The following is a 15921-nucleotide window of genomic DNA, read 5'->3' as shown; positions in this document are numbered from 1 at the left end:
CATCACTCTGTGAAGTCTTTAATGCCCCGGGCAATAATAATCTTCCTTTCTTGGACTCCTAACACACACATCTACAGCTTTGGGCATATATTGCTCTACAGTCTACATTTCCACTTCCTGCTTCATTTTGTGTATCTCTCAAGAACAGTGTTCTGCATCACAATCTGTCCCACCTAAATATTAGTTTTGTGTATACCAATTTTCAATCACAAGTTTCAATACCATTTATGTCCTATAAAAATGTGTTGAGTCTTTTCTTTTTTTCCTTTTTTAACACAAAGGTGTTTTGAGCTGTGGCTAAGTAAAAGTCATTTACTTTGGCCTTGGGAATGTGTTTATGAACTTACAAATAAGAACATCTGATGTCTTAGGAATCTACTTCAAACAAAATAATGAAGCCGCCCTGTGGTGACCTGGCACAGAAAACACTTGGATGCAGACAGCTCCCTATTGGGCCATTGCAGCCCACTTGGATCACTCTCTGGCTGACTAATGAAGATGAGTGCTGTTATGAAAACTCCTTAGCACCTCAGCTGAAGTTTGCATTTTCATCAGGCTTATTTTAAGTAAACTGAAAAAACTGAACAATTTATCATTATGAAGATTACAGACTGCCTACATATCATGAATGCCCAAGAGGTCAAAACAGAGAGTATTTAAATAAATCAATATTATTATATTTAAGTAAATCAATATCTAAAAAGTAAAATTTCACTCTAGTGGATCATAGAATTAAGAATTGAAGGGGTGGGGGGAAGGGAAAAAAATAACAGAATGAATCAAACAACATTGCTCTATGTAAATTTATGATTACACAAATGGTATGCCTTTACGCCATGTACAAACAGAGAAACAACATGTATCCCATTTGTTTACAATAAAAAAAAAAAAAAAAAAGAATTGAAGGTTAGGGATGTAGCTCAGTTGTAGAGTCTTGTCTAAAATATGCAAGACCCTGGGTTTGAACCCCAACAGGAAAAAAAAAAAACTTTGAATGTGTACAGATAATTCTACTTCCTCATAATATATAAATAGGTGTATACATGCACAAGCACATGCCTAAAACTCAGGTGTTAAAAACAGAAGATATGAAAAGTAGGCCTGAACAATACTGGTTATTTTTGTAAGAGAGAATGGAAGGAAGGAGAAAGGGGGGAAGACAGTATAAACCTACCATCTTTTAAAAACTAGTTTTCTAGACTCTTAGGAGAAATCATTATATCTTAAGTTACACCAGTTAAGAACAACGTATCACCAGATAGCCTACAAAAGCAGATTTCACAGGCTTATAAAAACTGGGCTTCTTTTATTTTCACATGTCCTACTAATATACAATAATAACTAACTCAATTTCTTTTCTCTCTCCTTGGCAGTACACTGTAAGGAGAAAAAACAAAATTACATGTACAAAAAAGGAATCACAAACAAAAAAACTTTCAATTATCAGGACATATCCTGGGAATGACTGGGATACAGCTTGTGCACATGCTGTCAGGGGCACACTTCTCACTAAAGCTATCATCACACCCAAATTAGGGCAGTCAAGTCTGGTAGGGAGGAGCAAAGCCCTACACCCTCCCCACCTCCTCAGGTGCAGGACAACTGGGAACTTGCTAGAAACCTAAGAGTATGGACTCCAGGGCAGTCATCCTGTAGGCGGAACTACAGCTCTGCCACTTACTAGCTCAGTGACTTTGGAAAATAGACTTATTCTCGCTGGGCCTCAGTTTCCTCATTTGTAAAGAGGAGGTTGTAACAGCACCTGGCTGCTAGTGTTGTTCTGAGGATTATTTGAGGCAATGTGTGTGTGAAGCACACAAACTGCTACCTGACACAGGACATTCTGTTGTCACTGTTATGACTTTATTGATATTCCCATGGTAAAAATCTTTCCTAAATTCAACCAAATCTCCTCTTCTTCCTATATCACAGCAATTTGTAATGAGAGCTAAGGTAATAAATGATAATCCTAACGCTCTTTAAGATCGTGTATATGTATATGTGTACATGAACTTCGGTGGCATCCAACTTCCCATTAGATTATCCTGCTACCTATTAAACTTGACATAAAAACAGAAAACCAGAGAGTTTTCTTCTCACTTACATATAACCTAAATACTCATTCCCATAAGTATTTCCAGGCAAGAGAAGTTTTCCTGTACTTTACTCAAAGATGTCCTATAATCACACTTTGACTCAAACCCATGCAATGGATGAGATTAAAGAAATCATTCTTAGCTGGGTGCTATGGCACACACTTGTAATTCCAGCAACTCAGGAGGCTGAGGCGGCATGACTAAAAGTTCAAAGCCAGCCTCAGCAGCTTAGCAATGTCCTAAGCAACTTAGTGAGACCCTGTCTCAAAATTAAAAAAAAATAAAAAGCCTGAAAATGTGACTCAGTGATTAAGTGATCCTAGATTCAATTCCTGGTACCAAAAGAAAAGAAGGAAGGAAGGAAGGGAGAGCGAGAGGGAGGGAAGAAGAAAGAGATCTTTCCTTTATAAATCGTTTATCAAAAAATTCCTGGATGACCAGCCCAATGGTGCATGCCTATAATCCCATGAGACTGAGGCAGGAGAATCATGAGTTTAAGGTCAGTCTCAGCAACTTAGCGAGGTTGTGAGCAACTTGGCAAGACGCTATCTCAAAATAAAATATTAAAAGGGCTGGGAATGTGGCTCAGTTGTTAAGCGTCCCTGGGTTTAATCCCTGGTACAATAAAAAAAAAAAAAAAAAAAAAAAAAAAAATTTTCTTGGATCTATTCATATCAGACTGTTTTAATAAAGTTTAAATGAAAATTGATTATTTAAATCTTTCATTTAGCTAATTAGTCATTGTCAGAGGTTCTTTATTCTTGACATGCTACCATACTTGGTAAATTTCTTGGAGTCACTTCAGAAACTCCTTAAAATTCAGTCCCCAGAGTGTATCTCTTGTTTTTTGTTTGTTTTTTTTTATTTTTGTTTTATTTGTAGATGGACACAATAACTTTTGTTTTACTTATTTATTTTTATGTGGTGCTTAGGACTGAACCCAGTGCCTCACACAGTCTAAGCAAGTGCTCTACCACTGAGCTACAGCCACAGTCCCCCAGAGTATCTCTTGAAGAGTTCTTTTCTGCACTTTCAATACTCTTCTTTTGCAAACCCAGGTTGAAAATGATGATCCCAGCCCTTACCCTTCACAGGAAACTGGCTTTCCATGCCATTAACACCTACCCTACACCAGTGATCGCCATTAGGAGGGGTACACAAAGGTTATAACAACTAACATATCAGATTTTGCTAATTCTTGAGCCAAAATTTTTTAAAAAGTGAACCACATTATTAAAAGTAAGCCTCTATTTGGATTACAGGGCCCAATTCCAATACTGAAGAATTAGCCTTTCTGGAGAGTTTATGCATTTTTTGTAGCTTAATCAAACACAGATAAATCTTCTTTGAAAGAGTGCCTTTTTATGGAACTATTTTTGTATCACAAGTTTATTAACCTATACTGTTTTAACTCTGGGGACAAAATATGATTTTTTTTATCATCTACATTTTATTAAAACTGTTAAAACATTTACAGTAATGAGGTAAGTCCTGTTTAAAAATCAAGCAGAAAATTTAAACTTTCATTCTAATAGACTTACCTCAGGAAGCTGCTCTGTTAGTCTCTCCAATGCCTTCTCAGAAGGTTGCCATTTCAATCAGAGTGCTATCATTCTTTTATGACTAAATAAACATCAGCAAGAAACACAGCTATGTCCAGAGCAAATGCAGCCTAAATATTTAAAGAGTCCACTTAATAGTTTCTAAGGTGATAATTTAGCCAGAAAGGCAGCATTTCTTTGAAACATTCAGCAAACAATTACAGACTTAAAGAGCTGTACAAGGCCCTGTGTGATAATGCACATAAACACACTCCTTTCCTTAGGGACAGGCATATCATGATGTGACCATCAAGACCTCTCTCTCCCACAGGACTTCCTCCACAGACAGAACCCATGTTGCTACATGCCCTTCCAGTCTCTCTCAGTCCATACTTTCATGGAGTGGAGCTTAAGGGATGGATTCCATTGCCTCTGTCCCTCCTTCCTTGTCCCTCTCTCCTTCAGTGTTTTTCCACTTCTTTGGCTGCTTATTTCCAATTCCTTCCCTTGGTCTACCTGTGCAATACAGATCATGATATCTTCTTTCCCTCCCCAGAAACTGCATCATTCTTACTACTTTATCATTTCCTTGAAACTCCTAAATTTAAATTCTTCAAAAGTATGTCATATTCAATGGTGTTGTGAATATTCCGTAAAATTTCTTAAATTCCATCTGACCAAGATGGAATGCTTGATCTTCTCACCAAAGCTGTCCTCCTTTCTTGTTTCAGTTAGTGGCACCTGCAGGCTCACCTCCCAGGCTCTTAAAAACTTCTTAGACTCTTTGTCCTCAGCTTTCCACCAACCAGCCCTGATCTGTTGCCAGGTCACATGGTTCAGATCCCTTCTTTCCATCCTCACTGCCACCATCTTAATTTTAAGCACTTGTTTCTTCACCTTGGATATTCCAGAATGTTTCTATGGGGGCTCTTACTATTCTGTCTGAAATGGTGCTGTCATATCAATTGTTTGAGAGAAGATGTGTCGTCTGGAACTATATGGTTTTGATTCAAATACCAGCTCTGCTACTTACTTCTGTAACCTTGGGTGAGTTACCTAATCTCTCTGTCCCTTATTCTCATCAATGTACAACAGGATGGCAACAGCACCTGCCTCATAAAATTGTTGTGAAAACAAAATGAATTCATAGTTGTGGAGTACCTAGGACAACATTTGGCACACCTTTAAACACTCGGTAAATGTTTGCCATTATTTGTAAATCCAGTTACACTGTACCTGCCCAAAATTCTTAGGAGAGTCCCATGGTATTCCACCAGGGTTCCTCACCCTGGCATTCAAGCTCTCCCCAGCTGACCTCTCGGTTTCGTATTCCACATTTCCCCATGTGACCTATATACACACTGGGCAAAGTGGAGGACAGACTGTTCCCAGAGCACACGACCTGAGCCTCCCTCCTCATCCTTGCATCCTCTCCTCTTTCTCCTCTCATGTTCCTGCCTATTAAAACCTGTCCATCCTTTAAGCCAGCCTTAACTCCTCCACGAAGTCTTTTCTGAACCCCTCCACCAGATGCACCCACCTCCCTGTGAATGCCTCCAAACACAGGGGGATATCTATCTCAGGGCAGTTTTCTTTCTTGCATCTCTAACTGCAGTTCTGTTACTCACCTCTTGGCTTGCAGTTCCTTGAAAGTAACATGTGCATTCATCCTTGTTTTGTTCTCTGCACCACCTTGCACAGTGTAATATGTTGGGATAACGATAAAGATGGGTTGTGGATGATCAGAACCACAGCCACTGCTCTGACAAGAGAGCAAGTCCAGACTAGGACACACTCTGTCAAGCTGGGTCCTCATCATCATTTCAAATGATATCCAAACTCACGAAATAAACCAAATAACCTCTCTAGCAAGTCTTTCCTTTCAAGATATCAGAAAAAAGGTAGAATAGATACAGAAGGAATACAATTTGTAATTAGCCCTATTATAAACATTAGCCCTATTATATTACATTAAAATCACCCCCCCAAAAAAAATTGTCCTCATACATCAACTTTAGAATCCAAAAGTCATTTTACACTGTGCTTAGTTGGCTAAATGTAATTTTCTGTTAGATCCACCACCTAGCAATCCCAAGAGAAGTGACTCAGACTTCAAGACTGGAGCTTGTTCAATGACATATTAATAACCTCTGGCACGTTAGTCACTGCAGAATTGAACATAATGGAATATACAAAGTCCCTACCCTCAGATTCTCAAGAGGTCCCTAAACTCACAGAAAGAAAGCCACACAACAGAATGACCACTCAATAAACACTGCTGGCAGTGACATCAACCAGGTACACAGGGTCAGGGAGCAGGCTGCACATAACTCCATTCTGTCTAGGAGCAGAGCTGTAATCTGACACCAGAGATTTAGACCTCTCTGCCTCAGCAACTCTGGGCATTCATGAGCAATAGCAAAGGGCTCTTTCATTCCCACTCTCACTTCAGCCATTCAAGAAGCATCCTCCTCCCAGTACCACTAAGAGAAACGTCCTGAAGACATCAGTTTCAAGAACTCCTATGATGAAGTGACAATTAAAGATTGTTTTCCCTCAAATAAAAGATAGCTCTGGAAGGTCCAGAAAACTCATTCAGTTGGTTCCCAAAAATCCTCAGGCAGAATTGTCAATATCTTTTTTAACATACAAGTTCTAGGAAGCTCTTTATGGCTCATTTAACTGTGTTCATTCAACTGCACATTTGGTTAAGGTAACAAGTGAAATTAAATGTTTAAATTGGAATAGGTCCTCTGATATATCAATACTTTTTAAAAATATTTTTTAATTGTAGATGGACACAATACCTTTGTTTTATTTATTTTTATGTGGTGTTGAGGATCAAACCCAGGGCTTCACACACGCTAGGCAAGGGCTCCACCACTGAGCTACAGTCCCAGCCCCTTATTGGCACTAACCAAGTCAATTCAGCCTTCTTATTCCTTATAACCTACTCCTTTTATTGAATATTTATCTCTTTTCAATTAAATTTTTACTATTCCTAAAACATTAAAATACCTTTTTCCCATAGACCAATGGTCACAGAAGACAGTTCCCTATTCTTATTTTACACTCCCAAATCCTAACCCACAGATGAAAAGTAAACAAAGAAAGTAAATGAGCACTCCTATACCACATCCTCAAAAGCAAAGAAAATAATATCATGAAGTTCAGGGAACTTAAGTAAAATAACTCTATCAGTAATCCGTCATACAGGTAAAATCCATAGAACTTGGATACAGCTCCCTGCAGTTCATGTTGTCCCACTTTCTGAAAACAAGTTACACAAAACCATTTGCAGTTCACAGAAACCTTATGAACTGCACAGCTTAAGCACCCCGAAATATGCACACTGCCCTGTACCCGTGGGTGCTCCATAAATACTTGGCAACTGATTCACAGGCCAATTACAGAGTCTGTTAAAGATAAGAGTATGTGACTGCCTGGTCCCACTCTGGGGAGTGTTAGGAATCTATATTGGCTGTTTGTTGTGAGGGTAGAAAGAATTAATATATACAGAAGTCTAAAAAGGACTGAGATGTGGACAAGTTCAAATGTTACTTTTCCTTATACTTTTCCCCAAGGACCCAGTCCCCCCCAAAAATAAAATAAACAACTTGATATTGTTACCTACACCATTGAAGGAGAAGTGAATAAAAATGCCATAAAGGTGCATAGTGTTTCCTCACCTAAGAACCAACAAGCTAAATTGTTGAAACGGGTAAGGGGTGGGGGAAGAACAATAGAAACTTACTTTTCATAGACCAGCTCCTCATCGATGGAGAAATAGTGGGTATTTACTGTGCTTTTTGGTCTATTCCTTAAAGTAGCAAAATATAATCGATCTGAAAGACAAATTTAAAAGACAGAAGAAAACATGAGAAGTAAGAAAGTGAGGTGAAGGGTGGTGATAATACACAAAAGTTCAAAAATAACAACTGTAAACATAATTTAAAGACCCCATTAACACGTGGGATTCTTGCAGAAACCTGATCTCTCCCAGAAAGAGACAGAGACCCAACAGTATAACAGAAAGGCGATAAGAGGACCTGACGGAGGACCTCAGCCAGGGGCAGAGTGCCGGCGCCCCCCTTATCTCAGGCCTGTGGGTGTAGACAGGAGCTCCGGCACCCGCAAAACTGGAGATGCAAGTTTGGTTCCGAAATCTTCAGACCTCAGCAGCTGCATATGGGGAAGAGAGGCGAGCCTCTCCCCTGCAGTTCTGCACTTCAAGAAGAGGAAGAGAGACAGGGGGGTGTGGTTGGGGGGAGTCCCAAAAACCGAGGCCAGCCATGGTGGTGGGGGTAAAGGCAACCGAAAGGAATAACCGGAGTAAGTTCCCCACCAGCTGCTAAATGAAGACCTGGCAGAAGCCAGCGCTGTCCCACTACCAGGGAGCTGCAGAGGGAACGAGGGACACAAGAAAGAAGCCGGAAGCAAGGGGTCCTCCGGGAGAGGAGAGTAGCAAGCCGGGACCAGAGCGCGCGCAACAGCTGCAGGGCACTGAGGGGCCCAGGAGAAGCCCGGGACAGGGGTTGGGACAAAGGAACAAGAAGTGAAGAGTTGGGGGTGTGGAAAGGTTGAAGGATGCGGGACGGCTCTCCTCACCTTTCATGAACTCGCAAGCCCCGATTAGTTCCCCTGACTCCGCTGCCATCTTAAGCGAAATACGCTCAGGGGAGGGCTGGGTCGTGGCCAGCTGAGGTCACCCGCCCCCGGGGGCTTCCCCACTGCCCAGGAGCCGGGAAGCTCGCAGTCCCGAACACCGAGCCTGCCCGAGGGAGGCGGCAGGCGCCAAAAGCGGAGGTGGCTGCGGGGTCAGCGCGCCGGGCGCCCCGGGGACATTCCGTGGGGAACCCGAGCCCGCTCCGCGCGGGGCGCACACGCCCCGGGCTGTGGCCGCTCCGATTCGGATCCTGCTGCTGCTGCTGCTCCGCCGCCGCGCCTGGGAAACGCAGACCAGCTCTCACGGCCGGGCAAAGTCTTCTCCCGGCTCCCAAAGTGATCATGGAGGAGGAGGCGTCTGGCCCGGATCGCGCCCGTGGCTACTCGTGCGGCAGCGGGCAGGACTCCGGTGCCCGCGGGCTGGCAGCAGCTGCTCCGGCTCCTCCTTTGCCACCTCCTTTCAGCAGCAACTCTTCCTCCCCCTCGGCCCGCCCCCAGACCTTCCTCCCCGCCCTCCTTCAGCCCCCTCCACTTTCACGGCTCCGCGGCCATCCCTTAAAGGGACAGCTCCGCTCCTTACTCAGGGCCGGCCCTGCGCCCCTGTTACCAGGCACCTTGCGGGTCACTAGGAGCCGGTTGCTAAGGCTTTGTTGCCGTTCACCAATTGCTGTACAGGAAACTGAGCCCTCGGCTCAGGGGAGACGGGCGGGGCCTCCAGGCCTGAAACTTATGAATGAAACGGTGGGATTTAAGAGTGTATGTCACCATGGGCGCTATTGCGGCCTCCGAGGCAAGGATGAGCCGACCCCCTTTCCTTTTCTGCACCCACTGTCTTCTCCACTGCAGACTGCTCTGTTTCTTTGATCTCTTTCTCCCCACTCACCCCATGTTCTTTTAAACTCTTGCATGCGCGCCCTTACACACACACTTAAAACCCAAATCTTCTCTACCATCTACCTTACCTCTAGCTGACCTTGCGACCAACCCCCATCCACAACACTGAGGGATCTGCGTCTTTATAAAAAAAATAAAATCAAAAAAGAAGCTCTACCTCCTAGCGCTTCCTTTACACATACTAGACTTTGATAAAAGTTGTGCTTTGTTCTCACCGCGGGGAAAAACATTCCCATCCGGTTCTCCACGTCCTCTTATTTGGGCCGCCACTATGAGCACAATATCATCACAAAAGCTAAATCTTTGTATTGCTCGGGTCCCGGAGGGAGCGAGGAATTACAGTTTGGGCCAGCTTGGGCGGAGGAAGAGAAGGGGAAAGGGCCACTGGTGCACAAGGAAAATGAACACAAAAGAATTTCTCAGCTAAAGCGCTGCAGGGCGGGGATGGGTTCCTCTCAAAGACGCCTTTGACTTGTTCCTGCGAGGCTCTTCAAACTGTTTGAACAACTTTAATGCTGGGTGTCCTATGAACATGCCTAATTAGTGGGCAGTCCTTTTTATACGAAAATGGCGCTACGAACTCACTAGCAGAAGAGCATGCGCTCTGAGTGGTTTCTCCAGAAGCAGAAAGGAATTTGTACCAGTCTTTTCCAGCGCAGAGGCTTTTTGCCTCTGGAGAGGAAGGGGGCGCAGAAGTGAAGAGCAACTGACAGGGAGCGCTCAGAGGCCAAGGTGTGAAGCTTAACTCTGGTTTTAGACCCTTACCCTGCTTTGCTTGCTCTGGGAAAGTCAAACTGGCACAGAAACTATAAACAAATCTTACTTTGATATTCGGAAAAATTATTTAGAGACTCAGAAATTCTAACCAACATGTCCTTGTAAGAGAGTTAAAAACAGAACCTACCCTAACATTAAAATCCTCCCAGAACCAAGTAAATTTGAAGAATCATCAGAGCGCCTTCTAATACCCCGTCATTTTCACATGGGGAAAGGAAACATCTCAAAATTTTTTTAAAAATGTGAAAGTCCTGAAAAGATGAGTTGCAATGAGTGCTGAGGTGCATTCCAAGTTTTAAGGGCCACTGATCAGGGGTCTAGAGTTCTAAAGAACAAAGCATCTCTCAAACATGTTTCGCACACTCAGTTAATTGTATTTTGCCTGATGTTTACTCTTTCAGTTCTTAGTGTCAACAATCATGTTGGCCGATTCATATTATTTTATTGATAAAATTCTGAGATTGTCATATACAAAAATATTGAAAAACAAAGTATATGAATCAAACTTACCTTTTTTATTTAAAAAGTTAAATAAATCCAGTGATGGCAATCTATTTCTAAAGTTGCTGATTTTAAATGCTTGTAGAATCTAAATTCACTTAAATTCTCTAAGAATTTTTCACCTTAGTGTTATATGAGGAAAAGTGCTTTGCAAATGGAATTTGGAGACAGGGTATATAGCTCAATGATAGAACATTTGCCTGGCATGCACAAGGCCCTGGGTTCAAGTTCAATTTTCAACAACACACACACACACACACACACACACACACACATACACACACACACAAAGTTGGAGTTCTCATTCAGTGCATAAATTTTTAATTTCATAAATCCTATCATGGAAAGAACTCCAAATCTACACTTCCAGAGAAGTCACATTTAATGGAATACTCTCTTAGTATTTCTTTTTTTTTTTTTTAATATTTTTTAGTTGTCAGTGGATCTTATATTTATTTATTTATATGCGGTGCTAGGGATTGAACCCAGGCCTCACACATGCCAGGGAAGGCTCTTCCACTGAGCCACAACTCCAGCCCTCTTGGTATTCCTTAAAATGAATTTGCAAAAGCATTTTCTTTCATAAACTTTTCCTGCTTAGAAATTTTGGTAATAAGGAATGAATTATGACTATAAAATAGAAGTCCTTAAAATAAATGAAAAGTTAGCATACTTACAATATGAATAGTATAATGAAATTTTTGAAAGTAAAAGTCACTATAAGTAATGTTTGTTTTAAGGTTATATTAAAGAAAAATAAATGTCAGTATGACAGAATCTCTCTAAACCAAAATCTTCACAATATAAGTAGTACAAAAAAATACTATAAGAAAAATATGAACAAGATTGTGCATACACAACACACATACACGCCAAAGTTCTAATGAGATCATAAAACACATTATTCTCTCAATTATCATGAGGTCAATGTTCCTACTGGTTGTAGTTTCATAATAAAGGCATGCTTTTACAGCTTATGGAGAAAGACAATGGAAGATACTTCCAACTACCCAACTTCAAATAAATGTAAGGAACTGGGTTTCATTTTAAGCTACAATAAAGGTGTATCACTCATAAAAGAAATACTAAGAGATTTAAGATGTTGCTCAACTGCAGAAAAAGAAGGAAATGTTATACAAAAAATTTAGCAGGAAAGCATAGAAAATGTCTTGAGTATTAAAACAACAACATTTAAGTTTAATGCAACCATTGTTTGAGTACACCCTGTAGCCTATGCTTGGGTGCTTGCAGACCTAGAAAGTTCTACAGGGGGCAGCTCCAAATTACATCAAGCCCCTAATTCATCTTGAGGCTGTCCTGAAGGGTCATATTACTCTTACACTTGACAACCCTTCAAAAATGCAACGTGGCTCCATTGACTAACCCTTTCCATTAAAATACCGAGATTAACTTCCCTGTGTTCTTCAACATTTCTTATATCATATAACTTCAAGCCTCCTTACTTCTCAACTAGTCTCTTCTCCAATTCGTCCAATTTCTCATAAAGGGTGTCTCAGAGCAGAATGTAGGGCAGTGGTGACCTAGTGTGACCAGTTCTGAGATCAGAAAAAATACCAATAGAAGATTTGAATGGGGACAAAAGCAATAAACTAAGTTTAGCTATAAGAAAAAAAGAAATATATTCTCTCTTGCTGGAAAAGGGCAAGGAAAAATGAGCTCAAGACCGTCAAAGCTCCAGACAGCTAGATTTACATATTCTATTCTTTTTAAATTATCATAATTTCTTATTAGAATACATCATTAGAACATGCTTGTTCAGTAATGATGATGTCTAAGCAAATTAAAAAAACAGAATATATACTTTGAATTCTTTCTAGAAATTAATTTCATATTTAGTATGACACAGAAGCAGCAGAGTGCTGGGTTGTATCTCGGTGGTAGAGCGCTTGCCTCACATGTGTGGAGCACTGGGTTCAGTCCTCAGCACCACATAAAAATAAATAAATAAATAAAGGTATAGTGTCCATGTACAGCTAAAAATAATTTTTAGAAAAAGCAATAGAAATTCATACTGCTAAGTAATTTGAAAAGGTGTAATTAGAGTTATTTAAACATTTTGATAATTTATTCTTCATCTGATATAAAAACTAAATTTAAAGCAGCTTTTAGTAAAATACATATAGAGGCTGGGAAAGTCCCTCAGTGATAGAATACTTCCCTAGCACTGGTAAGGCTATGGGTTCAATCTGCAGCACCACAAAAATAAACTTTATATATGTATGTATGTATATGTGTGTGTGTTATTATAGTAGAACCAGAATACTAAAAATTTATAGATTGTGTGGCTCATAAAATAGCTACCCATGTGCTAACACCTTGACCTAATCCAGTCATACTCTACATCACAGGAATGCATGTTTAAGAATTCCAAACCAAAATCAAAGTAGAACCAGAAGATTCGCTAGTTATAATTTCAACAGACTTCATGTCACCCAAGGGATTTAGCAGAGGCTGAACCTGGGAATAGGGGTGAACGGCCATGAACGAATGCTCAGGGCTTCTAGGAAATACTGCATTTGTAAGATTATGTAGCAAAATAGAAGAAAAAGCAGGGGCAGGGGGAAGAAACTGAGGTCCATAGAGGGTAATTGACATTATAAAGCCAAGTAACTAATTCATAGTAGAAATAAGACCATAATTCATTATTTGCTCTAATACCAACAACCCCTTTGTTGTTGTTTTGTTTGGCAGTGGGGGGTGTTTTGGTTTTGAGACAGGCTCTCACTATGTTGCTCAGGTTGACCTCAAACCCCTGGACTCAGTTGATCCTCCTGTCTTAGTCTCCCCAGGGCCACGATTACGGCATATACATCATTCCTAACCTAACAATCTTTTCTTACTTTTCTTCTAATTTAGCTTGTATTATGTGGTTTAGCCTTTAAGTTCTTACATGTTTGAGGTAATAAAGTTTTAAACAATAACACATATGCCTAATATCTATAAGTATTTTCTTCAGAATATTTAGAAAAAATACTGAAATAATTTAAGCTCAAAGTGAAACAACAGAAGATGCTGTATTATCTGCCACTACTATCATTGCCATCTGGCCGCTACCAAAATCTGAATCACATGCACAAAGCCCTGGGTTCCCTCCCCAGCAGATCACACACACATACAATATTGAATTGTCTTCTACCCCTGTGATTTATTAACACTATACTAGAATTCTACAGAATGTGGTTTAAGAATCACTGGTTTAGTAAACATTCACTCTAACAAGTAATTTCATCTTTGACTAATACAGCCAATAAAGAATGGTACAGCTTTAGAAGACAAAAGATCCACTGCCAGAAGTAGTCGATTTATTAGCCAGTTTGCCTCCTTTTTCAAATTGGCTAACAACTCAGTGCATTTTTTAATTTTATAGAATTTATCTATCTGCTTATTTGTTGTTTCTATTCTTTTTACAAAAGAAATAACTGAATTTTTTTCTGCAAAAATATATAAACTATCCCTCACTATTCCTCACCCACCATCACCATTTCCTCAACTATGATGACGTCCATCACCATCACCTTACTGAGAAATATCAGTGAGTTACATATTGCAATCTCAAGGTTTGAATATGCAGTCCCAAATGCACCTTAACACATGTCTCCACTATACATATTTCTACCAGGAAGATAATAACAGTTAATGGTTAAGTTTCTTCTTAAAACCAAGCACAGCAATGTATTTTTCAGTACTCACACATCAATTGAATTGAATCAGCTGGATACATAAATCACTTCCTTGCCTAGCATGTGTGAAACACTGAGTTCAATACTCAGCACCACATAAAAAATAAATAAAGATATTATGTCCACCTACAACTAAAGAAAAAAAAATTTAATCACTTCCTTTACAACCTGGAGTTGAAAAGATAACTGGATTTATAAGTGCAAGCTCAAATTTCAGGGGTTTTTAGTTTCCTCTGTTATTAAATAGGAATTGTAATAATTTCTAACTCACAGGAATAAAAGCAGGATTTAATAATAGTGTGCTGCTGTGATGCTAGAGTATACAAATATTTGTTATTAATGTTAAAGCATAGATTTAAGAGAGAGAAATCTATTTTCAAAATCTAATTTTCATAATTCTCAAATGAGTACACTTATTTAGATCTAGGTATTAGTAACTTACTCCTAGCTAACAATATAAGTCAAATATATACTCACAGAGAAGATTTTTTTAATCAACTGAAGACAACTCCACAGGCTACAAGGTAATGTCATCTTTCATTTCTGATTGTCTCTGACTGGTTCTTTAGATATAATGGGGCCAACAGCACCATTCAAGCATCCTCAGTGAATTCCTAAATTCCCCTGCTCTGGCTATGTTCTTTCTATTGTTCTGTTCCAGAAGTCTGGAACACAAATGTTATTCCCTGCAGTTTCCATGGTGACTCTTGATGCACCTTTGGAACACTATATTTTCTGGTATAGATACAAAAATTTTCCATTCTATTCTTTTTACAGAAAACAAAATTTTTAATAAACTAACAGGAGACCTTTGGTTTCCACTTTTCCAATTAAAAATACTATGTTATTTACTGAACAGATTCCTGATGGTAGTTCTTGTTACTAACAACACCAATAATTATATTGATACTCATCGTGGGGAACCATTGGAATACCAAGGCTTCCCATGTGAAAAGTCTATGTTATTCTTCCAATTATGCCTAAAGTATAATTTGTATTTATTGATGTAGAATAACAGTCTAATAATGTGATACACAAAAAATAATTTCTTGCTTATATTAAAATACATTATACTGATTTTAGGTAAAACATTCCTCTTCATACTTGTTAAATTTAACATAATGTCAATATACATTTTTTTTTTACATTAATGCATTCATTTAGAAAATATTTACTATCTACTGTTTGCCTGGCACTGTGCTGGATATTAGGGGCAGAGCTCCTGTTCTTAATGAATTTACATTCTGGAAAGGGCTGCAGATGAGCAGTTGGTTTCTGGAAGCAAGGTCCACCGTAGGGTAGAGTACAGAGCACCAGGGAGGTGTTGTGAGGCACAGCAGTACCCCAGGGGTAAGTAAAAAGTGACCCCAAGGATCCATGTATAGACTTGAAGATTGAACAGATGTTAGTCAGGTAGAAGTAGCCAGTTTCCTGAGTGAGCAAGGCAGCAGAGAAGGTGGGAAGGAAAGAGATATGAAGAGGAAATCCAAGTTGAAGAATTAGTTATGCACATGGGCTGAGAAGCAATAGAAAAGTTAGTTCAGGATCCAAAATAGGTCCATTTGACTCCAGCACAGAGTAGAATGTACACAGAGAGGAAGAATATTGGTAAGTTAGGCTAAAAATTTGGACTTTAACCAGAGGGCAATGGACACCAATATGAAATATATTAAAAGGAAACAGTCTTGTCAGGTGGGGAGTTAAAACTTGCCACAGTCTGCAAAATACTTACACTAATTGTATGGA

The 15921-nt window shown here is 39.8% G+C and overlaps 1 protein-coding gene across 3 annotated transcripts in view; it reads right to left on the bottom strand.

The window, feature by feature from the left end:
* Nucleotides 1-8730, bottom strand: part of CDC14A (cell division cycle 14A) — a 169954-nt gene extending 161224 nt beyond the window's left edge. The window contains exons 1-2 of one of the 3 annotated variants that reach the window (XM_079110671.1): nucleotides 8246-8730; nucleotides 7392-7482 (exon numbers count right to left, since the gene is read on the bottom strand). In XM_079110671.1, coding sequence (XP_078966797.1) covers nucleotides 7392-7482; nucleotides 8246-8294 — 140 coding nt within the window. In that variant the 5' untranslated portion in view covers nucleotides 8295-8730. The remainder of the gene's footprint in view (nucleotides 1-7391; nucleotides 7483-8245) is intronic. The other 2 variants (XM_079110669.1, XM_079110670.1) reach the window with 2 other exon arrangements.
* Nucleotides 8731-15921: the final 7191 nt, after the last annotated feature.

Source organism: Sciurus vulgaris, assembly GCF_902686455.1.
Source record: "Sciurus vulgaris genome assembly, chromosome: 1".
NCBI classification, from domain to species: domain Eukaryota; kingdom Metazoa; phylum Chordata; class Mammalia; order Rodentia; family Sciuridae; genus Sciurus; species Sciurus vulgaris.
This window is presented reverse-complemented; position numbering and strand designations above follow the sequence as displayed.